The following is a 25,687-nucleotide window of genomic DNA, read 5'->3' as shown; positions in this document are numbered from 1 at the left end:
ACATTTCCGAGTTAACAATCACTCTAAAACACTGACACGCGCACGCAGAGAGCAAGGCGCTGCAGACGCTAAAAACCTGAGAGCAAGTGTTCAGAGCTATCAGCAGCGATGGTGTGAAGGTGTAAAGAAAACAAAGGGTGGAGAAAAATCATTAGCACCTAAGAGAATCTGCTTTGTACACACAAATTACCGCAGTAATTAGAGACAAAATACCACAAAAGCTTTGGAGGGCCTGGAGAGCATTTCAATCTAATACCAGTGAGGAGGGTTGATTCGTTGCATACAAATGCTCTTTATGTGTGAAGAGACAATTGTCTAAACCCAGTGTGCGTGAGAGTACATTTCTGTCTGTACTCACTTCAAACACATCGCTGTAATTGGGTGTTTCTTTAACTGCGGGCACTTTTGTGTCCCAAGGGTTGAATTTTATGAAAACTAATAGAATTCCTTTATTTAATTTTTTTTATATGATCACATTAAGTAAGAACCATCAATATTAAGATCATCAACCTAGTAAGAACATAAATAACAGTTTTTTTTTATTTTTTTTATTTTTTTATCTCACCTTTAATTTTCAAAATTGAAAAAAATACATGATTTATTATATGTTTATAACAACATAATTCTAAAAAAAAGAGTGAACTAATCAAAGCATTCCAATATTAATTTAGTGAAAACACTTTGTATACGTGTAAATCCCTATTCGCACTGGATTAGTATTACCTGGTGACCTCTAGTCATTTGTAATAATTGTGGAGGTTGTCTGTGATCTTAATCCCGAGCGAATCGGCCGTGTCTGTAATTTGTAAAGTAAAAATTCCCGCGTAAATGACCTACCATATTTCGCCGAACACCGAGGTCCTGTGATAATATTAGTCCCGTGCGAATCGGCATCTCTGTGATTTGGCGGGGTCGTTTATCATTTTTTCAAGGTTTTTGTTTCCTGTGCGCTTTTTTATCCATCTTTCGGAAAGAATGGGGGCTGCGTTGGAGTGTTTTGATAGTATTTTGGGTGCTGGGTCATATCGCTTTACACCATACAACTATACAATTTGCAGAAAGAGAAAGCTGAAAACCATGATTAGATGGAGATGAATGACATGTATAGCAGCATGCGGTAAGGATCATTCTTCTGTTTATCATACAGCTAGACCTATAATAACGACAAGACATTTCCAAGCAATAGCCTATTGACATTAGCCTAGAAATCTAGACGCACCCTAGCGGCAGCAAAATTATTTTGCAGCCAGGGTCAGTCTAGCAACTCTCAATAGACCTTTTTGCTGCAAAAACCTAAATTGGGTCAGGCCAATCACGTCGTGTATAGAGTAGGCGGGGGCGGGCTTAACATATGACGACGGAGTTGTGACGGTTCCCTGCTACTTGAATACAAAGAATGACGGCTGCTGCGGATGGAGAACAGCGGTCTTTCGAATCGGCTTTGGCCGCAACTCTGGAGGACTTGGAGTCAAGTTTTTCTTTGAGAAAAGAACAAAGAACGGCACTTAAGTCATTCTTAAAAAAAGGAAGATGTGTTCGTAGTTTTGTCGGCCAGATTTAAAAGTTGAATCTATCAACTAACGTTAGCTCCGCTGTTGGGAAAACGCTCTGGTTGGTTGAAGCACTGTCCTATTGTGTGCAGAGGGAATTTGAAAGACAGCCGTTTATCCCACCCATCAGATTGACCGTGTCTATGGTGAGTTGCCAGACTAAACATCTTGATGTACGTCTGGCTTGCCAGGCTATATTGACATCATATCCGGGAGATAAGTCAGTAAATTCAAGTAAAATCACAGGCTTCGCTTATCCCGTGCGAACGGGCCACATGAAATTCAGATGTGGGTGGGTAATTTCTAAATTACACGAGGTCCCAAGATAATACTAATCCAGTGCGAATAGCCCAGGCTTACGTTTACAACAGTGTTAATGAAGAGCAAGCTAAGAAAATGACAAAGTAAATTTCACTTGTGAACGGAATTTTGTGCACGACTTCCAAACAGGTGTAATTCAATAATTCAGAAAGTGTGAATATTTGTCTTTGTAATTTTGCCTTGCTGCCCATTGCTTACATAAAGGCCTGGAAAACGCTCGGCAGAGTTCCTTTTCATTCTTCGCTCAGGGGCAAAAAGAGGTACAAATAGCAGTGTAACTAAAGGCTGATTTATACTTCTGCGTCGGACCTACGCCGGAGCCTCTACGCTGTAGGCAACGCGTTGGTTTTCATTTATACTTCTGCGTCGTTGTCCGCGTTGACACGCAATTACACTTGCAGAGGGAGCGGTCCCAGCAGACCAATCACAGCGCTTGCGTCCGCGTAGAGTTGACGCGTTGTTAAATTTTTGGAGAGGTGCACGTCAGGGTACGCCGAAGGGTACGCGCGCTACACACAGCCTACGACGTAGCTACGGCGTAAGTTCGACGCAGAAGTATAAATTGGGCTTTACTGTAACCGTGGTATTGTGGCATAAATGTGGGAAATTCATATCATATTTTATTATATTATTAATGTAGACATGTTGGCCTATTAAATATATAAAAAGGAGTAATGAAATATAGGCCAAATTACAGGAATTTTTGTTATGAGCTATCAGTTGTTCATTTGTTTTTTTATAGACTAATTACCACCATAGGCATTCTAAAATTAAAAAAATAAAAATGTCCTGATAATTTACTCACCCCCACGTCATCCAAGATGTTCATGTCTTTCTTTCTTCAGTCGAAAAGAAATTAAGGTTTTTAAGGAAAACATTCCAGGATTTTTCTCCATATAGTGGACTTCAACGGGAACTAAATTGCAGTTTCACTGCAGCTTCAAATGGCTCTACATGATCCCAGCAGAGGAATAAGGGTCTTATCCATCTAAACGATATGTCATTTTCTAAATAAAATAAACATTTATATACTTTTTAGCCACACAGGCTCGTCTTGCACTTGCTGTGATGCGCCACGCATTACGTAATCACGTTGAAAGGTCACGCGTGACATAGGCACTAAGTACAGACCTACTGTTTACAAAGCGAACATGCAAAGACCAAGTCAAATGCATTTACATTTTAATTTTTTTTTAAATAAAAGGTAAAACAGTGAGGACATGACCTTTCAACATGATTATGTAATGCGTGGCGCATCGCAGCTAGTGCAAGACAAGCATTTGTAGTTAAAAAGTACATAAATGTAATTTTTTTTAGAAAATCGATCATTTCACTAGATAAGACCCTTATATTCCCTGCATTGAAACTGCAATTTGGATCTTTAACCCGTTGGTCCCCATTGAAGTCCACAATAAGGAGAAAAATCCTGGAAGGTTTTCCTCAAAAACCTTAATTTCTTTTCGACTGAAGAAATAAAGACATGAACATCTTGGATGACGTGGGGATGAGTAAATTATCAGGAACATTTCCTTTCCACACTGTCCAGCCCCTAGGTGTGTCCACAACATCGAATCTGGCCCACTTAAAAAAAAAGTTTGGACACCCCTGCCTTATAACTACGCCTACAAATGCAGCTCGCTGGTTTTTGGAACAAAGCAATCAAACTCAATTTTTTTTTATTATGAATAGGCCGTAGCAAAACAAACAAGTTTGAAATTGCATTCCAAATGACATTTTCTAATAACAGTTTGTAAAAACAGAGGAAAAACAACAAAATGATCTTCCTCTCCTGCACAGTGGAGAAATTAAATTAACCAGTTAAGTGAAAAAAAATGTGTTTTAAGTGAGTTTAATTTCTAAGTCCACAAGGCCAAAAGGGTCCATTAGTTGCAGAAACACCAATTACAGAGTCTTTTATCAACAACGAGAAAAAAAAAAGTGACAGACCAGGCCGCACGGGAATCTTTCACTGTCTTCCGGGAGAGGACTGTGGAAATATGGCTATGAGGATCGCAACCACCTACCTTCATACCGCAAAGTGAGTCTCTGCTGCGTAAACAACACGGGTGTTTTATGGCCTTAAATCAATTAGAGACGAGGCAGGCAAGACAAAGTGAATGTGGGGCGGGGGGGGGTCGCTTTGCTTTCCCATGACAATTCGCGCACCGCCAGGCCCTTTGGATAAGGAGGTTACGTCCTGTGGTGCAGAGTGAGAATATTCATCATGGATTTTATTCCTGGACAGGGCCAAGCGAGGAAAGGCAAGGAGAGGAAAAGGAACGGGGCGCCTACACGCAGGGGAATCTCGCCGCGACACATTCGTCTCTTTCCCAGCGGTGCTCAACTCTCTCTCTCTCTCACACACACACACAGAGTGAATGTATCAGGCCCGACCGCTGGCAGATAGGGAATCAATTTACCTGAATCCCGTCCAGGAGCTTGCTCATGCACCAGAAGCTGTCAGCCTCGATGTTCCGCAACACCTCTTCCTGTAAGCTGGAAACATTGAAATTTTCCACCTCTTCCTCTGCAAAGAGCCAAAAGACAAAAGAAAATAAGAAAGAGACAGAGACAGAGACAAAGAAAGAGTATAGAAAGATTAACCCTCACTACGGAAATCTTCAAATGTGAGATACAGTAGAATTGGAGGGCATATATACAGAAAGCATTTTTCTCTATTAAAACAGTTGTAACACAGAAATGTCCTGAACATTGCCAAATTTGTTTGACCATTGCCAAGTGTATTTGCACTGATGGCGGTGATTTGCTTTGCCAAACATTTAAAGTGATCAGCATTAGATGCAGAAATAAACAGCAAAGTATCCTAGAAAAGCCTTAATCTGCAAAGAAATGTTTTTAAAAGGATGCTACACAAGACCATATGCTGGATATATGCAATTTAAGCATTTTGTTGCACATATTATTATTCTCAATGAAGAATAAATCTAGTAAAAAGTAATTAAAAGAGGAAATAAATTATAAATCAATCAATCCCGCACAACAAATCTACACAAATTTCAATAATAAAATGGCACAAACAAATCATAAATGAGGAGAGGTTTGAACTCAAGAGTGTATTCTTGCTCATGTTGACTTGACGTTTTTGAATAGGTCACAGATGTTTTTGGACCTCATTTTACAAGCCTCTCGTCCTGATTGTGTCATTACTTTCAAATACAATAGTATGTAAGAACAAATACTAAAGAAACATTTGCATAGATATGTTTAATATGTTATAATACTAATTTAAAAAGTTTTGTGTGCCCATTTCTCTCTCTCTCTCTCTCTCTCTCTCTCTCTCTCTCTCTCTCTCGCTCTCTCTCGCTCTCTCTCGCTCTCTCTCTCGCTCTCTCTCTCTCTCTCTCTCTCGCTCTCTCTCTCTCTCTCTCTCTCTCTCTCTCTCTCTCTCTCTCTCTCTCTCTCTCTCTCTCTCTCTCTCTCTCTCTCTCAACATTTTAATCATTACGTTTTTTATTTTTTATTCTAGTTCTTACTCATTTTTATTTCCTTTTTTTTAAGTTAATTTAGTACTTCAAGTTAAATAAAGAAAATGAGAAATGATTCCTTGGCAACTAGCTGGTATTTACTTATATTTTATTACAAGTAACTTTATGATTTCAGTTTCAGTAAGTGCCAATAGCACTGGAACATTTAAAAGAAAGAAAACTACCATTTCAATTTGACATCCCAAACCTTGCATGTTTCCACATTATAATATGGCATTATGATAAAGCAAATAGTGAACAGGTTAATCATTTCCCATACCAAACACACAAATCAGTTTCTTCACTAAACGTCAAAATCATTTTCCCGGGGCAAAAGCCACTATAACTATAGATTTATTTAGTAACCACTGCGAATGAGTCAAACCGTGGCTCTGACAGCCAAGTCACAGGTTGAGCAGAGGAAGGATATCATAGAACTACACACACACACACACACACACACACACACACACACACACACACACACACACACACACACACACACACACAGTGCTGCTCTGTCTCCTTGGCAACATGAGTCTAACCTTAAAGAGTACGGCGAGCTCTGGCTGACAGGACCAGTGGGGCTGCTGGGAATATTCGCAGCGCTGCAGTTTAGCAAACGGCCGTCCAGTTTCCAGGCCGCCCACCGCATTAGTACAGTGGAAAATGCCACTGGTCATCTACGCTCATCCTAGACGGAGAGGGAGCCGAGATGGAGTACGACTCCCGAGATACGGCGAGAAAATGTAAGATATCTGTAGAGTTTAGGCCTGAATGACCTCCAAATGGCAGACAAACTCATTGTGCTTTCACATAACGGCCTTCCGCTCAGGAATGAAAGTACTCACGAGGCATCCGAGTGTGTGTGTGTGGGGCTTTAATAAGGCAGTGTTAATCTCTCTAGTTGTGAGAGTCCCTTAACAGCACTTTCACTCATCACAAAACAAGGACACACAAAGAGGTGCTGATCAGAAGATGAACACATAAAACAAGACAACAGCACCTCCTGTGGGCAACTGGGGAGTTGCAAGTAAATGATGTGTCTGTGGTATTAGCAGCAGTCTTGTATGCAGTGGCCTCAAAAAGTCTGAATGTCATTGCAGTAAATTAAAATATTAACCCTGTAAAGCCTAATAGCTTGTAATGTAAATCAATGGGATTTTTATTATACTAGGCCTATAGCAGACTACTTGCATAGAATGCTTATAAATATCAGTTCTCACTCTACATCTCCCAATAGCATGTCATATTAAAATTATATTTCATTGCTTAGTTTTATGATCAAAGCTCTGCAGTTTTTATTTATTCTAAAAAAAAAATATATATATATCCATATATGTATGGATAATAAAGTTACTGGACTTCAGTCCAGTAAATGATAATCCTGAAATATTAATATCAATACAAAAGCTATTATGTTTACTTAAAAAATAAAATAAAAAAAAATCCATGGCAAAAAGACAAATGTATCATTACCTGAAGGGGATTTTTTTATTTTTTTATTATACTAAATGCCTTTCTATTTGCTACAAAAAAGCATGATCAATTAATCAAAGGACAGAAGACATTTAGTAGATTGATTTAGCTAAATTGTGATCATGTTGATGATTTAGAGGACTTATAAAATTGCATATCGAATATGATACAGTAAGCTTTATAGGGTTCAGTTTTTTTGTGTTCAAAATGTACTGTTTTTTCGGGCTGGGCAACTATTAATCGCATCCAAAATAAAAGTTTGTGTTTACATAATATATGTGTGTGTACTGTGTATAATCATTTAGTATATTATTAATACACACACATGCATGTATATATTTAAGATTTTTATTTAATTTTTTTATATATATAAAATATGTATTTTATATATAATATAACTTATGTATATGTGTATATACTACATACTACTGTATTTCTTAAATATATGCATGCATATGTGTGTATTTATATATATACAAAATAATTATACACAGTACACACACATATATTATGTAAACACAAACTTCTATTTTGGATGCGATTAATCGCGTAGCACAGTACCTGCGTGACTCGTCATAGACAAACAGACGAAAGCAGTTCCGGCTACAATGTTCTTCGGCAAGACTCACGCAGTTCTGTTTTTTAACCGTTAGATCGGCAAAAGTTACGGACTGCAGCTTTAAATCAAGTGTTAAGGTCCTTGCACACTGAGTCCGAAATTTTCGTATGCGTTTTTTTTCGTATTCGTCATTCGGTGGCTCTAAATTGTCAAAACACTTCTCGAAATGCTTGCTACAGATGCGAAAAACGCAGAAAATCAAACCCGATCCGATTTTTTAAATTTTTTTATGACGGACTAAAGTTTCGGAGTGAAGTTAAACGTGATTGACACAACATGAGGTCGTATTTATTTTTTTACGTGTGAAAATTTCAGACGAGAATTTGACCTTTTTAAAATATGTTTTACATAATGAAACAATAGACACTGTTTAAAATGAGGACATTAGTATCTGGATAATTTCTGTTTGTTATGGACCATGTCCATAGTTAATGTGATAAAATACTCTGTTAAAATACAATGTGATAATCTGTTTTATACTCTTGACACCTATGCGGGCTTTAAAAACCATTGCAAAAATGAGTCAAATATCAAAGCAAGAAGCATCTGCATACAACTGATCCTAGAGCTTTACTAACTTCTCTTTTCAATTGAATGCGATGACATTAGATCTAAATACTTTCCTGGAAACATCATCCTTGTGTTCACAATACACAGATTCGCACATCTTTTTGGTTCTTATTTATTTTCACGTTTTCCAGAGGTGACTCAATGAAGTATGACACTGTTTAATGAACTGAAAAGCATTGCTGAAGTGAGAATAAGAAGGTTCACACACACAAACATGTGCGCATAAACACAAATTCTCAAAAACAGAAGGCGCACGACTCCGTGACCACAGTTCCACCCTGTGAAGTCACCGTCGCACCATCTGTCTGGACGCACTGCGAAGGAAAAGAGCAGATGTCTGTAAAGATACAGACCAGAGTCGACAACATACCAACTGTACTGCCTTCTGCAAAAAATCATATCCCAAGGGTCTTTGCTGACATATTGCCACTTTACGAGTTACACAAGCCATAGACAGGTTAAAGTGCTGCAATGATCGGTTGATAAATGTAGTTATCATAATTCATACATTTAGCGCTTAGGAAACATGTATTGTTATTACCATGTTGAAAACAGCCGTGCTGCTTAATGGTATTTTGTGGAAATGATACTTTTTTCCCCCCAGAATTCTTAGATGAATTTGTTTGAAATCCATTTTTATTTATTTTTTTAATTAAAGGATCCTTGCTAAATTAAAGCATTAATTTCTATTAAAATCTTACTGACCTCAAACTTTTGAAAAGTAGCATTTTCTGAATTTTCTAAACGGTTAAAGGACGTATGAGTATTGATTGATAACTTTTGTGTAAAGTTAATGGACCGCTGAGCATTATGAAGCAGTGGATTTACAATCTCCTCTTATATAATATAATCAATAGGTAATAATAGTCTCTTTTTTAATCCAATGCATTTATTCAGGTTATGTTTTTAATGATTTATTAATGCCACAGGTCTGAACAATGTCAAGACTGCAGTAGACTTTACTCTGAATGTTTTCTACAGGAACTTAGTAATTTGTAATTATTTGACTAATTATTATTATATGATGAAATCATTTACACATTACATTTTGTAGTGATATTTCTATTTTATCTTCATCTTGTTTTTGTTTTTTTTACTCAAACTAGCAGCATTAAAGGAATAGTTCACTGCAAAATGAAAATCCTGTCATCATTTTCTCAGCCTCAAGTTGTTCTAGACCTGTATGAATTTTTCCAAACCTGTATGTATTTCTATCTTCTGTTAAACACAAAAGATGATATTTTGAAGAATGTCCGTTACCAGAGAGTTGATGGACACCATTGACTTCCATAATAGAAAAAATAAAAAATAAATACTATTAAAAGTCAATGGGGCTCATCGGTTTGGTTACCGACATTCTTCAAAATATCATCTTTTGTGTTCAGCAGAAGATAGAAATTCATACAGGTTTGAAACAACTTGAGGCTGAGAAAATGATGACAGGATTTTCATTTTGAAGTGAATTATTATGTAAAGACCAACTCTGCCCACGGTCATGAAGGTCAGTACCGCTCTGCATGTCCACTAAAACATCTCCATGTTTTGTTACAGTTGGTTGAGGCCTGTGTTTCAGTGAGGTTCTGACCAAATTCAGCCTTGAAGGGAAAAAATACTGCATATGCTTTTTATAAAAAAGCCGCTTTTTCCTGAACTGTTCTAAGAACGGTAAGGAACGGTTCCAGTTTTATTTCCACTTGAGCTTTGTTCGGCACGGCATGAATACAAACTGTTCTCGGCCCAGAATTCTCAGCACAGTTAGTGATTGTTTAATGATTGTGGTTTTAAGGGATATTTGTCTCCTTGAGTTAGAGATGAATTTCTAGGTTTTTAATGATGGTATAAAGCAGTGATTTTCTATTACCATTGCTATGGTATATTAACACTGGGATTTGTGCTGTTTAGATGAGGTTCAGACAAAGTTTAGACAAAGTCCTCTGGAAGTAAGTTCAGACACAGTCTGAGCATTGAAACAAACGTAACTAAGACAATTCAATAAACCCTGCTAATTCCCATCATCACTGCTTTCTGCTCTTTCAGGCTTAATATAAGACTTTAAGTTAATACAGTTTTGTTTACCATACAAATACAGATGGAGAGTCGAGAGAACATTTTTGACAAATAGCCAAACAATAGAAACTGACTGTGCCTTCTGTTATAAAATAGCATTTTTTTTTTTTTGGGGCGTGAATTCCAATAAATGAACCCAAAATGATGGCAAACATGTTGAAAATTAGCCGATAGACTGTTCATTCATTAAGTGATAAGCTGTTTCATCACAAAAGCAGTTTATTCAGGGTACTGAAGCGGCATCTAGTCTCCTCGCCAGTGTACTTGCGTTACACTTTTTTTTTTTCTTCTTTTTCTTTTTTATCCTGGAGGTACGCCTTAAAGGGGCTGTTTATAGTAAGCCTGAAAACCTTGATTGGCTGTTAAGGCGTGTTTAACTAGAGCTGTATCTTAAGTCGACTGGAAGGTGGAACTCCAGCAGATTTGACAAGATTGTACTATTGACTGAAATTAGAGATATTTTTGAAGACAAATTTAGCCACTCTTAAAGTCTAAGTGAAGTGGCTGGATGAGTGCAATGTTTCTATGTGTTGATGAGTTTATGATTGAAACTTGAATTAAGAGAGGGACCTATTGAGAATCTGGTCTACTTTAAAATAAATAAATAAACAAGGAGCAACATTAACGTTCTGTTTTCATCAAAGCCCTGCAAAGCCCAACCTGACAGCTTGTGACAGTCACAGTTGTATAAAAAAAGAAGAAATAAAATAATTAATTCTTACATGATCTTTATACAGATTATCACTTTCTATATATTTTCTGAAGAGCTTGAAACAGCGTACAGAGCGCTGTTTTCTTCTGTGTGTGTCAGAGTCAGAGAGCTCATTCGCTCTAGAGCTGTCAATCATATTATGTGATCATAACGCCTACCATTCTGAATGACGATATTGTCTTAGTTGCGCACGGTTCCACACATAAACAACTGAGTGAAAAGTTTCTACGGATAAAACATGAAGCCAAATAAATATATGATTAATATATGGCATGTGTTTTTCAAATGGTTCGGGGTATTTATATAACATTATAAAACGGTTAGTTCCAATCCTTGATTCTGATTGGTCAATAGCTGTGCTTTATTCACGATAAAACACGGCTATGACCGCTTCACCCAATGGTTCTATGTATCACTACAACACCCCTAGCAACCACTCTTAGCAACTTAAACACGTGTGATCTCATTGATATTGTTCATTGAAGCTATAGTGGAGTATTGTGAGAGATCGAGAAAGCGAGTGTAAAGTTACCTGCATTCACAGTAGACATTGCATTTTCCTTCAGGTCAGTCCTATATTCATAATAAAATAATCCGTTTGAATGTCCGCTGCGATATCTTGTCCTTTTAAAAGTTAACCGTTAAGGGGTTTTCCCGTGCCTATAACGTTAGTCATCTGTCAGTTGCGTCTTCCTTCTCCGTGAAAACAAGTTTGAGTCTTTTCGATATAAAAGTCTTCTCTACAGACTGTCTTTGCCACCATCTATTGGCGAAATAACGTATGTAACTTCTGTTGCTGTTTACGGTCAGGGACTATTTTTTCCAGCGGAAGGAATGCTTTTAGTGATTTTACTTCATGAAAGTTGCATAGATAAATATTTTTCGGCTTTGATATTTGTATTGTGTGGCAACCGTTTTATAAAAGCAATAAGGTACTCGAGGCAAGTGCTGTATCGTGAATAAGTAACGACTCCGCTTCGCGTCGTGCCTAACAACGCCCTTCAACCGTTACTTATTCACGATACAGCACAGCCTCTCGTACCTTATTGCTTACATAAAGAATGATAAATGCTTACATGTGAAATGCTAAGCAAGTGTAGCGTTCAGTTTATTATAAAATGCCACAAATAATGTACGTAGGCCCATTATTTAATCAAAATCCACTTTAGATTGCAGTCGGAAGTTATTACACGCACTCCACGATGGTTTTTGTGTAGTACCAAACTTTATTTATCTTAATTCACTGTTGTATGTTGTGCAGCGGACAATGTTAAAGCCAAATGGGGAAAAAACGAGATGCATACATGAGAAAAAAAATTATTCCCAGTCAGCGCCACCTATCGTGCAGGAATGAATTAGCTGAAGGCAGTCAATCGTTTCACATTCAGCGTGAAAGCTCGGTTATAAAAATAAATATAATCTCCTTTAATTTGAAAAAGACCAGATGGCATTTGCCCATACACTGTGCTGGTACATGCCTGGAGCAATAGCGTGAATGAAATATGTCTATAAAAACCTAAAAACACTTGCTCAGCTCTGGATATGAACTGTGAATTTTGTTCAATTCATTGCGTCGTTACGTGCAGAAACTGCTCATTCCACACGTTGTTACATGACATATTTTTCATACATGTTGGTCGCCAAACTCCAGCTTCGACCACATTTGTGCAGTAAGGCAAACAACCATTTTGTGTTAATAAACTGAAGTTCAGAAGTTAATAAAAGTGTCTGAAACATTTGAATTATGAATCTCATGCATAATACAGAGCAATGATTGGACGTAAAGAGTTCCTTTTCATGAGTAATGTGAAAAACTCTTAGAAACTTATGACGTAGTTGGCTTATTTACCTCACATTTTGTGGTGTTGATTCAACTTTGCTTTTCAAACCAGAAGAACAAAAAGGCTCAGAAAAAAAATTGCCAGTTATCAATTATGATTAACATAATGAGTGCTATCACTGTTTTCAACAATGTGCAACCAGAATATACGTGTAAACATAACAAATATTTTGTTTTTGTTTTATGTGTTATGATCCTTTAAATAAGAAATACGACCCCTGGTTTTCATTGTGCACACAGGTCTCTCTACTGGATCAAGTTCCCCAACAACCAATGGATAACCTGAGGATATTGTTAATGAGTACTTGGTATTTAACGATGCATACCAACTGAAAAACTGAAAATGTATTATACAGTTTCTGAATTTGTAAGTGCTGAGGATATAGTTTAAGGGATATGATGAGGGAATGTTCACAAATCCATGAATACATGAATTAGACAAAAACTGTCAAAGTGCGGTAACCATAAAGAGGCTGTAAGCACAATAAATCCCTTCAACTAGAGCCAGGCTCTTTGGCCTCTGCTATCAGTTCAAGTTGGCCTGCATCTTCTTTCTGCATACAGGGGCGAAGGGTAGATTCCCCTTGGCATGCTGAAGCATCCAACTGCAAGGAGCTGGAATCATTACTGACGTCTGACTCTACACATCCCTGTAGCGCCATATGCCCTCTTTTTGCAGGCTAACGTATACGGTCAACATCAGGTTAAAGGACGCGGTAAGCTTTCACCAGCCTTTTAAACCATCGCCCAAGACAGCCCTGAGGAGCTTTCTGGAGGATTATGCAATTTGACCCCCTAAGATGTCCTTAAGATTTTACCACCCACTACTGCCCCCCGTGTTGGTTAATGAGTATCGAACAGAATTCACAGACGTGTAATTTGAAGGCAAGGTTAATTAACATGGAACTCAACTCGGCAAACACGCCAAGTTTCAACACGGTAAAATAACGAGCGTTGGGTTGGTAATTACTGTAGTTGAGCTGAAAGACGAGGTGTAGATCCATATGTGATTTATGGAGATCATCATCAAGTTGTAATGAAGAAAAAGTCACTGTAAGGGAGGCAAAATCTTCAATGAGAACAGATGAACGAGTTTGGCTGGAAGTTCCAAGAGGAAGTTTTGAGGAGGGGCCCAAACTAACTCATTTCATGTTCCACAAACACCAAAACAGCCTTTTTTGAGGGACAAATACCCCCTCTGGGACTTAATTAGGTAAGTATTTTCTGTTGTTGTTTTGCTTTTTAAAAAGGGTTCAGTCAAAGAAATAAACTCACAGAGATACCAGATTTTGGTTACTGACAATCTGAAGACAATGTGAGAGGTGCTTGCCTGAATTCTAGGGTGTTGTGGGTGGTTGACTGGACTTTCCTAATTGATTGCAAAGATATTTCAGGTGGTTCCTTAATGACAATGTCAAAAAAGTCCAATGCTGTGTTCGAAATCGCCCCCTATAACCTCTTTCACTATTCCCTACATTACTCCACTTATATAGTCCACTTGAAGGAGTGAATGAAAACGAGCGAGTGAATTGAGACACTGAGTGCGCCGGAAGAGCTGCCGCTTCTGCTTGTTTGTGCTTGCCGTTTAATAATAATCATTTGAAACTCTGCCATCAAAACTAGCATGTATAAACCTTAATTAATCAATTTAATAATCAATTTAAAAGGAATTAATACTTGTATGATAATACGCTGGACCAGCGCGGTTTGGAAAATGGATGAATAATTGATTCAGCTGCGGGTGCCATCTCCCGGCAAAACACGTGAATTCATTCAGCGTGCGACTCTCACAGTGCATTATGGGTATTCTCTAGTCGTTGAGCGTACATCGGTCGTACACTCGTTATTGCGGTGCATGATGGGATTGAATGAGTGCACTCAATAATGTCCACTACGGTTTTGGACACCACTACAAATGGCTGTCCCCTCAAATAGTGCCCTATTTAAGGGTATAGGGAGCGATTTCGGACACACTCCACGTCTTTATCAAATTCTCTGGTCTCTAGATATGACTAAAGTACCTCAATGGAATTATAAATGTGGTTTTCGGCAGTTATTATAGGCCAGGCGAAAATCGGTCAATCGATTCTGGAAAATGATGAGGGACAACGATGAAGGATTTTTCATTTCAGACTAGAACTCTTGTGAAAAAAAAAAAAAAAGGAGAATATTATTTAACTTAGATTGTATTATACACTACTGTACAAAACTTTAGGGGCCAGCCTATTAAAATTAGGCTGCGGAAAATTCAGGAATAAATGACATTAAAACATTATATAGAAAACAGCTGTATTACTATTTCAAATTATTTCTATTTATTCTGTATTTTGAACAAATATATCCCGCCTTATTAAGTGAACAGTAGAGCAAGTAAAGACAAAATGCCATGGAGAGTTGCTTTCCCTCAGCGAATATGCAGAACAATTCTAATTTGTGTAAAAGAAAAGCAAATAAAAATGTAACGAAGACAAATCAATACAAAGTGTCTTCATCTGCAACAGACTCATAGGAAGGTTATGGCTCTTGTGTGGGTTTTGGCCCATGGATCCACTTAAGACTACATAAAAAATTCTGCAAAACTGCAGTAGTTTTTTGGGCCTCAAAACTGCTCACCAGTGGCATAAATGGCTCCCTGGACATGCAACCATAGCAATTGTTGCGACTTCAGAAATGCTACGATGTTTTTATTGCTGCTCTGTGTGCAAGAGTGGGAGTGCGTTATGCAGAACGGCTGGAGTCCAATAAACCTCAATGCTTGAAATATTTTGATTTGAGAGTGTGGAGACTTGGGTAAAAATACAGGATAAACACCACAACTCATTCGCTGCCTCTACAACCTTAGAATGCAAGAGCAGCAGTAAAAGAGTTGAACTTCCCTGAGTGTGATATATTATGCAAGATTAGCCCATTAAAGAATTAATTTGCCTTTATTAGAAGCAAAAGGGGAATCATTACATGTACTGTAATGGGAAACTCATGAGCCATTAAAAGCATGGCCAGACAATAAAACTGTACTTGTAAATTGACACCAAAAATAAATAAATTGATAATTCCGAAACATTTTTCACGGGTGACCAAGTGACATTTCCATAGAATACTCCAAGAAATTATTTTGTTAATTGTTATAAACTACACCAAGTCAAGCATGACACGTTTCACAGATGTAAATGAACAAAAAAGTGATTTCTCAGAGCTAGGATCTGCGCAGAAATTCAATTTATAGCTTTTTATAGCCAAGTAATTAAACTAGATCCAAAAATATTCAATAACCGTGATTAGTCAGAGAAAACGAATGACTTTATGACAGGGGCAATTTTTCCAGATCATTCTTGGCATTTTACACTCAGAGAGAGAAAAAAAAAAAAAAAAATTGAATATGCAGCTCACAAAGCTAGACATAGCTCAGCTTATGGAAGAAGACAAATGGGAAGCTTATGGAAAATGAATCGTTTCAAAGTTAATGTTATGTTATCTGTTAACGTTATTTGTTAATTATGTAATGATGTAATTGCATTATCTATTTCTGTTAGATTATATAATCCTAGTTATTTGTTGATGAGTTATAACTTACGCTAATTAGCAGTGTTATGTTACATTATTTGTTTTGGTTGCTATTTGTTAATGTTATATGTTATTTTGTTATTCCTTAACATTATGCCATTTGGTAACATTATGCTCTTTCACAGCATAACATTATCTGTTCATGTTACATTGTGTTATTAATTAATGTTACACTGCTGGTTAATTTTTTATTATTTGTTAATGTTACGTTATCCTGTTAATGTCACATTACTGAACATAATGTGACAAAAATGCTGTTATATTATTTGTAACGGTTACATTTTCCATTAAGGTTACATTATGTTGTTATCCCTTAATATTATGCTATTTGGCTATACAGTCAAACCAAAAATAATTCAGACGCCATATATATATATAGACTTATAACAATTTGGGACCAAAATTTATTCAGACACTGACCATGTTTTGCTAAAGTGTGTTTTCTTTAATTGCTAATGCGACCTTTTTATTCCACAGACTGAACAAAATTAAGCATTTCTTGGTAATTGGTTGACATAAATTGGTATTATCTTATCAACCCAATTCATTTGTGAGATAGCCCAACAGAAAGATGGCCAAAACCAGTGAAATATCAACCGATTTGATAACTGAGTTCTGTCATATTTAATGATCATTTTGTAAACTATATTGAATAAACTGTGATAATGTGAGAAATGTTGAAGGTGTCTGAATAAATTTTGGTTTGACGGTATATATATATATTATGTTCTTCGGTAAAATTACATCATCTTTTAATGTTAGTACTTTTAATGTTACCTTAATGTTAGGATTTTAACATTGTACAATTTATTTATGTTATGTGACATTATTTGATAACACTGTTGCATTGTTCTATAACAAATTAGGGCGTTTTTCCACTGGGTTCGTTTGCTGCGGTCCGAACCCGAGTGCGCTAGTTCCCGGCGCCCCCCGCAGCGTTGGTCTGGTTTCACACTCAATTAGTTGTATCGAACCCAGGTGCGTTTGCAGTGATCTTACGTCATCGCAAACGCACACGGAAAATGCATGGATAATACAACTCGACTGAGCATAGCTGTAATTTGTCTGTTTTTTTGGTGCTATTATGCACAACATAGTGAGAGACATCACCTCTTCAGTGTCCCACAACGTTCCCCTGCCACTCATGGATGTCGTGTGTGAGGAAACAATGATATCGACAGTGATACGCATGCGCGGGATACTATACTTCCTGAACAAGCGCGCACCCGAGTCCGTGTTGCTTGCACATTAACGCGAACCGCGCCACGGTTCGGGAGCAACCGAGCTCGGACCACCTCCTCCAGGTAGTCTCGGGTTTGGTACTCTAGTGCGCACCCGGGTCCGATGACAGCGTTCACATTAGCGATTTTTCATGCGAACCGTGCCCCGGTCCGCACTAAACTGCCAGTGTGAAAGCGCCCTTAGTGTGCTTTAAAAGCAAAACTGTCAAAACCTGAAGGTCAAACTTGTTAAGTGGAAAGTTGTGCATTATTTAACTAAATCAAACTGCTGGAATCTTTTAACCTAGCAACAGGGCTAGGGCAAGTCTCAGAGGGAACTCCACCAAGAGGAAAAGAGGGAAAAATACCTGCCACTAGACATCTCAGGCATCCCAAGGCAGTCACTTAACAACTCGTTAGAGCAAATGAGGAAAGTTAATCAGACCTGCATTAAAATCAGCACTGGGCTGAGTTCTTCAAAGCGAGAAATCCGAACAAACCGATCCTCATTAAGGCCTCGATTGTGGGTCACACACCACTAACTGTTCAATTCAACCGTGGAGGCCTGTGGCACTTAGTCAATGAACAACCCACAAAGGCCTTCCAGAAGATGGACTGAAAGCAGGAGTCAGCGGTTGCAAGGTTAGGGAACTTAATGCACATGACGTAAAATACATAGGCTATTTGGCATCTTTCTGAACCATGGTGCCTCCAGGATGGGTATATGCTGGACATCCACTGGGGACACTCAAGGAATTGTATCCTCTACAGAGAGCAAAATGGAGTTGTGAAGGAAATCGGCTAGCATGTATCTTCTTTGATTGACTAACTCCTCATGCTAACCAGCCAGACCAATAAAACAATAGTGCAGTTTAAAGACCAGACTAAATTCTGGAGTTTTGAAGGAACCCTCAAAACCTTATCAAAGGTTTACATGATGCAAGAGTCGTAGGGTTGCAAGCTCACTCCATCTTTGCGCAATGAAGAATGTTTTCCAGCTCAAAGTAAAACTCAACAGAACTAGATGGTGTCCATCTTCAACCAGCATCTCAAATCTTTGATCTCCACTATTCAGATCACCAAGAGAACTCTTTATTCCTTCAACCAGCACTGATGGTGTTGTCCTCAGTAATAGTTCACCTAACTCAGTCGATCTTTAACAGTAGTGCCACTGATCCACATCTGCCCTCCAAGAACATTACTCTTGGGGAATCTATACATGAAGACGATGTAAATTATCTTCCTTCTGAATCAATAGTATACCATGCTACTCCATGTACCATTTCATCACACACTCATTCCTTTTAATTATAAAACTTTATAGTCGCCTAATGGGAAAACAGCTCCAGTCAAAAAAAAAAAAAAAAACCGGAAAGAACAGAGGAGCTGAAGAACAAAACCTTCCGAGACAAAGTGGCTGCCTGATTAGATGGAGACTTCCAAGAAGAACGGCACTGTAGATTAAAAATATCGATAGAATAGACATATGTAGCTTAACGAGCTATGCAAATGAAGCCAAATGATTAAAAGAGTAATGAATGGGGATATTGAAAGGGTCTGGTGGTTCTGAAACTTTTATTCACACAGAGAACTATAAGCCAAGGCAAATGAAGATGACTTTAACTAAAAATGTCTGATGTATATTGCAGAGAGAAAATGGCTCCAATCAGATTTCTACATAACTTCCACAAGTCAAAAGTGCTTTCAACAGATGTGTTTAATCAGTCCACCAGGAAACCAAGTCATGTTTCTACATTAGCTTGTGCAATTAGTGCTTCTGATGAAAAACTATTTTCACTTAAACAGACAAAATTGTATGCTCCTTTATTCTGTGGTTATGTAAAACAGCTTGCAGACAGCCTTTGATGCAGTCTATTATTGCAGGTATCATATATTTAAAGGAATAGCCTAGTTCACCCACAAATTAAAATGTGTCAATTTACTCTTGTTATTGCAAATCCATAGGAGTTACTTTCTTATACGCCACCCACTAGAGGTTTGCCGATATATCATTTGTACTGATTTATCAGTACCGATAGTAGCTTTGTGGAACAATCTGTTATTGGTAACAGTGAAATAAAAACAGTCACAGGCTTCGCATGGAGTTTGTAGTGACATGCTTTGTACATTTAAAATGCTACTAAACATTTTAAATAGTTTGCTCAACTATTGCTACTTTGGAGAACTGCATGCTTGCAGACAAGGTTAGAAGATAACATTAGCTGTCTGAATCCGTATAACAGTTACAATATGTTGGTTAAGAATGGAAACTTGCCTTTCATCTTAATTCGCAATTTTGAATAAAAATACATCACTTATGCTTTGTGCCGATCCAGTATGATTTCGTGTTCAGGGAGGGCATCCCTAGGTTTTTGCTTTTGAACATCTAAACGTTTGCTTCATAAGACAAAACATGCACAAACTACATAAATATAATCCATTTATAATTTTCCGTTTCCCTGTTTTTCCAAAAAACAACAACTTTGAAGTAGTTATGCGCAAAAGAAACATAAGAGCAAAGTGCAATGTTTAAATCTAAAACATGACTGACTTTTTATTGACTTTAAATGGGTGATATATTGGTTAAAGGGTTAGTTCACCCAAAAATGAAAATTCTGTCAGTAATTACTCACCCTCATGTTGTTCCAACCGCGTTAGACCTTCGTTCATCTTCGGAACACAAATTAAGATATTTTTGATGAAATCTGAGAGCTGATCACTTCTCCGTAGGCTGCTAGGTGGCCCAAACTTGCTGGCCCAGAAAAGTTATTAAAGAGATCGTTAATATAGTCCAAGTGACTACAGTGGCTCAATATTAAGTATATCAAGCGACGAGAATACTTTTTGTGCGCAAAAACAAACAAAAATAACGACTTTATTCCACTATTCATTTCCTTCTCTCTGGGCCTCTAGTTGGTTCGCGTAGTGTTTTTGCGCTGCGCGTCACACACATGACCAGCGTCGGCCAATAGTGAGCCTACGTGGTGACGTGTAACACAGACGCGCTGCGCAAAAACACTTACGAGGCCCAGAGAGAAGGAAATGAATAGTGGAATAAAGTCGTTATTTTTGTTTGTTTTTGTGCACAAAAAGTATTCTCGTCGCTTGATATACTTAATATTGAGCCACTGTAGTCACTTGGACTATATTAACGATCTCTTTAATAACTTTTCTGGGCCAGCAAGTTTGGGCCACCTAGCAGCCTACGGAGAAGTGATCAGCTCTCAGATTTCATCAAAAATATCTTAATTTGTGTTCCGAAGATGAACGAAGGTCTTACGCGGTTGAAACAACATGAGGGTGAGTAATTACTGACATAATTTTCATTTTTGGGTGAACTAACCCTTTAAGGCCATATTTTTCCATTTTAGTTACCGGTATTGGCAAAATCCTCTCTAACACCTACTGGACTGGAGTATTAAGTGCTTGTTACGCACAGGAGAGTAATTATGTCTGACCCAATTTTACTGAAAAAAAAGAAAAGAAAAAAAAAGGCTTATTTATCAGGTTTTTCTTCAACAAAAGTGATTGGAAAGCTCAGAGAATGATCATTGAGCTACATGCACTTATTTTGCTGATACTTTTAGGTACCATTGCACTGAATTCACCCATCTGAGTATTCAAAAATTATAATTTTTCATTATTTTATTTTTTATTTTTTATTATTATACGATTTTGATCATTCCTAAAGATACAACCACCACTAAACACATTAAAACAAAAAAGGTTTCCTGTCGGCCCAGTCAGGCTTTTCTTGTCCAAGCTGCCATTTTTTAGCCAGAAGAATCATGAATGTGGTCCAGTCTTGCTGCCGATTGCTCTGTAAAACTACTCAAGCAATCAAAAACTGCAAAAATGTTCAGGTGCCCTCTTTCCTGTGCAATAGTTTGACTACCACAAGAAGGGTTCCCTGCAGCCTTGCTACTAGAGAAAATCAATAGGATTGAATTTAACTTCAGTTTGTTTTTTCTTCCATTAGACCTTGACCTTCTCAGTCCAAAAACTCACAGAGCAGATTAGAAATTTCATTTGTTGTAGGCAAATGGTATTCAAATGTATTTTGAAGGCTCTTGGAACAAGGGCAGAAAATCCCCAATGAAGATTTTCCCTGTCTCCTCTAGCCTTTATTTACAGGCGTAATGAAAATGATTGTTTAATAATGAAATGCCCTAACAGCAAGGTACACACAGCCAAAGCACTAACTGGCCCCTAATTTAGCCCTGTCATCATACATTTTTTAAAGCAGGAATCAAGAACGATCTGTGGCTTAAAGTAAATAACACAATTCTGCTAAAAGGAATTTGTGGGCGTATTTCATTCTGCACTGACTAAATAGGGGCTTATGCTCTGATCCAGAGTATTTCAGACGAGCGGCGTTGGAGAGCAACTAATTAAAAGTAGCTGTAAACTTCATAGTTCATTGAAAAATGAAAATGCTTAACCTCACCATTATGTCATTTCAAATCTGTAAGACTTGACCTACTTTAGAAAACAAATTTTGAAGGTGGTCATTCTTTCCCATGCAATAACTTACAAGGTTCATATACACAACAGTACCATTAAGGCCGTGTGTATACCAAAGCGTTTTTTCACACGGCTGGCGTATTTTTTCAATTGTTTTCAATGGGAGCGCAGCGTTTTTAAAACGGCATGCTGCGCTGCCAAAACGCTTGCCAAGAAGAGCTAGGGCGATGTCAAGCTTAGTGGATAACCAATTTAATTCTGGTCTGTTTCTCACAAAGCTACTGTACGACTCAGAAGACATGGAATGTAGTCCACAAGTCATGGACCATTTTTATGATTCTCTGAACCTTGGAAGCTTCAGTCCCGGTTCATTGTAACTGCATGGGACTCAAACATTCAAAATGTCTCCTTGTGTTTCACAGTAGAATGAACGTCAAAGGCGTGGACTCTCATTACTCACATTTTTATTTTTCAATGAACTATTCATCCGTAGTTCATCCTGAGACTGAATGAAGTTAAGCTACTTTAAAACTGTATATACCAAAGCTAATCACAATTTAAAGTAGCTTCCTAAACACTGTAGACAAGTAAGGATTCCTTGGTGTGCGCCGTTACACATACATTGATGGATATGGGTGTCTCATCAGAGTGAAGCCGTGATGTTTTGCTACTGCTTGCCCTCAACAGTCAGCACTTGGCCCACATAGCACACTTTGAATGAGTATCTGTCACACATGGCACCATGCCTTATTGCGCCGGGTGGAGTTGAGGGAAATAAATTGCTGAGAAATTTAGTCCAGGTACATTTTCCTGCAAACTTTCCTCCTTCACTCTCTTGAAGAGAGAGAGTTGTCCCAAACATCTTTATCCTGGGAGAACAAGGGCCTTCTTCAGGCACTGTCGTTGTCTTCTGACAAGTATACAAACACAGAGGCATACAAAACAAATAAAGTATGCCTTTCAGAGAAAGAGCAATTAAGAATCTCATTTTACCACGTGAACAGCAGAAACTCAGCTGGGAGAAAGAAAACCAATAAGGAAATAACAAATGGTGCATTAAAATCAAGCAACATCGCTGCGGGACTTCTGACGACAAGATGTTGTGCACCATTCAAGGCTTAGGCCCAAAACAAACTTGTGTTGCTCCAAACCCATAAGACGTTTTTCTTCAAAACAAAAATGAAGATGTTTTAATGGAAACCTGAGGGATTTCTGTCCCTCCACTGAAAGTCAAAAAAAAAATGTAATTAAGACATTGTCAAAGTATTCCATATGAATCCAAGTCTTGTGAAGTGACACGATCGCTTTATATGATCAACAACAGATTTAATTTAGGCTTTTATTCACATATAAACATTGATCAACACACATACATAGAGCACATCAAATATGTTCAACGGAAGCTCAAATACGCATGCTTGACTAATCATAAAGCAATTCTCTCTTCAGAGGACTTGGATTAAACCGTTCTATTCAAATGGATTACTTTTACAATGTCTTTTTTTACTTTAATGCGTGATCATTTTGGTTGCATGGACTTTCAAATATCTTAGGTTTTATTAAAAAATAAAGAACGAAGAATGACAGTCTTATGATTTTGGAATGATGCGATGTTGTGTTTATGATGACTGATTTTGTGAACCAACCCTTTAATTCTAAACCTTCATACCACACAAATAACTGCATTAATAAAAACATCAGAACGCAATTCATGAAGGGGTGTTCACACTGACAGTGATTTGCTGTGACAAAACGACCAGAAGTCATTCGTTTTCAAGTCAGTCAGTGATTTGCTGCGACATGGGCAACTGCGACTGTTGGCAACAAAGTTGAGCAGAAATGTGTGCAAATGAGCAGTGACGCGGTGTAACCTTTCTCTTTCAGCAAATGCAAAGCATTTGTGTACTTGTGTAGAGTATGTTTTTGGCCTGAAGAACAAATTGGATGGAACTTGGGGGATTTGATTCCCCGAAGATCAGACAAGTTCAAATGACCCAGGAAAAATGTATCCTCATAGATGCCAACAACAGCAGAGCCTGGGGAAAAGCCCCTTATCCTCCATCCGTTGAGTGCATCAATTGAGCCGAGCCTTGCTCATTGCATGGTTCAGGATGTTACTGTCCCATAAGTCCATTGGAAGGGTCCCTCTGGGCCCTTCAGAATCATTAGTCTGGACAGCCCGTTTAGTCTACTAGAAATCATACGCTCAAAGGTGTAAAGGTCAAGAAATAGAAAGACATTGGGAACAACCACAAAGATTTAATCTGACAAACTCAAGATCCTTGGAAGAGCTTAAACGGGCAGGTTATGACAAATATTGAAAAATATGATCGAGAAATGACATTAAAATTCATGCCACTGGGCATAACTCAGTTGGTATAACACCAACGCTGGCTAACCACCAAACGCGAAGAACAGAAAAGCTTGTGAGTTTACACAGCTGTGCTGTTTTAGAAGTCTGCAAGGGCCTAATACATAATTATGAGACTTCATATGCATAGATCATATTGCAAAAGAGTTACTGACTTACCAATATACTCGAAAACATAAACCACAAAGAAGGGTGTGACAAGGTCATTGATGCCCTGAACGTAACCACTTGCTGGATGTCGTATCGCCCAGATGAACAGAATTCGCTCAAAGATCTAGAAAAAAAAGTTGCAAAAAAGAAGATATCAGGATATATGCTCAACATTTATAGGCAAGAAGCAATTACACTGAATCATGCAATACAACATGAAAACTGTTAGTAGCAGAATCTGAACGTACAAGGTCACTCAAACGGTTTTAATTAGAGACACAGTGGGATCAGCCACCCCCAGCTAGCAATCAATTAAGAAAATCAATTAAGCCTTCTGAGCTTTTTAATCATTAACATCACAACATTCAATGGCGTAGACAGCAAGGTGAGAAATTACAATTAGCTGTGTGCATATTTATTATTAGATGGCGCCCTCTCTTTATATGAGGCCTAGGGATAGACTTTAGCCCAAAGTATACTTCAGTTTTGATGCAAATTATATACTAATTCAGTTTTTTAAGAGGAAACAAGAATAAGGCATTTATAATTTCCTTATAGCTGTATTTGCAAACGTGGAAACTCAAGAAATAAACTGTCTGCACACTTAAATCCTTTAAGCAAATTTAATCACCAAGCTTTCAGTCAAACGACCATCCTCAGGGCAAAAGGGGAAACTCGAAATTCTAGATAATACCAGAGTTGTGACATTGGAAAGGGCATCTCGATGTGAAAGTGAAACGATGGAAGCGAGCAAAGTTTGTTGCGAATGGCAATGGGTTTTGAGGCCGGTGCTTGTTTCATGTATCTCGTATCACACCGCAGATGCTCTCTCTCTTTATTAACCCCCTGGATTGATGGATGGAAGCGCTTTTTTTGGAGCTTTAAAAACTCAGGCTCTATTTACTTCCATTATAAAGCTTGGAAGAGTTTGGTTGAAAGAATAAAGTCATATACACCTAGTATGGCTTGAGAGTGAGTAAATTATGGTATAATTTGAATTTTTGGGTGAACTAACGCTCGAATAGTAGGCATACGATAATATTGTTGAAGTGTTTGTCTTGTTGGTATAGAACAATTGTTTTGTACACTCTAATGGATTATAAGATCATAAACGGGTAAGATTTTAAAACTTTTAAAATCAATATTTCATGTCCTCCTCATTATTTATTTGTTGAAAAGCTGTGTAACAACTGCTTTGACTGTACATTATCCCTGAAATGTCTGTGTTGTTTGGACATCATCTAGGTTCAAAGCTGCTTGCTAGGAACTGTTTTTGTT

At 37.8% G+C, this 25,687-nt stretch overlaps 1 protein-coding gene across 3 annotated transcripts in view; it reads right to left on the bottom strand.

Annotated features, from left to right (window-relative positions):
- tbc1d22a (TBC1 domain family, member 22a) overlaps positions 1–25,687 on the bottom strand; it is a 164,145-nt gene that overhangs the window by 86,848 nt on the left and 51,610 nt on the right. For all 3 annotated transcript variants that reach the window (XM_082167422.1, XM_082167424.1, XM_082167423.1), the window contains 2 exons: positions 24,419–24,533; positions 4,292–4,398 (listed from right to left, as the gene is read on the bottom strand). In XM_082167422.1, coding sequence (XP_082023548.1) covers positions 4,292–4,398; positions 24,419–24,533 — 222 coding nt within the window. The remainder of the gene's footprint in view (positions 1–4,291; positions 4,399–24,418; positions 24,534–25,687) is intronic.

This window comes from Leuciscus leuciscus (assembly GCF_965113295.1).
Source record: "Leuciscus leuciscus genome assembly, chromosome: 4".
Lineage (NCBI taxonomy): Eukaryota > Metazoa > Chordata > Actinopteri > Cypriniformes > Leuciscidae > Leuciscus > Leuciscus leuciscus.
This window is presented reverse-complemented; position numbering and strand designations above follow the sequence as displayed.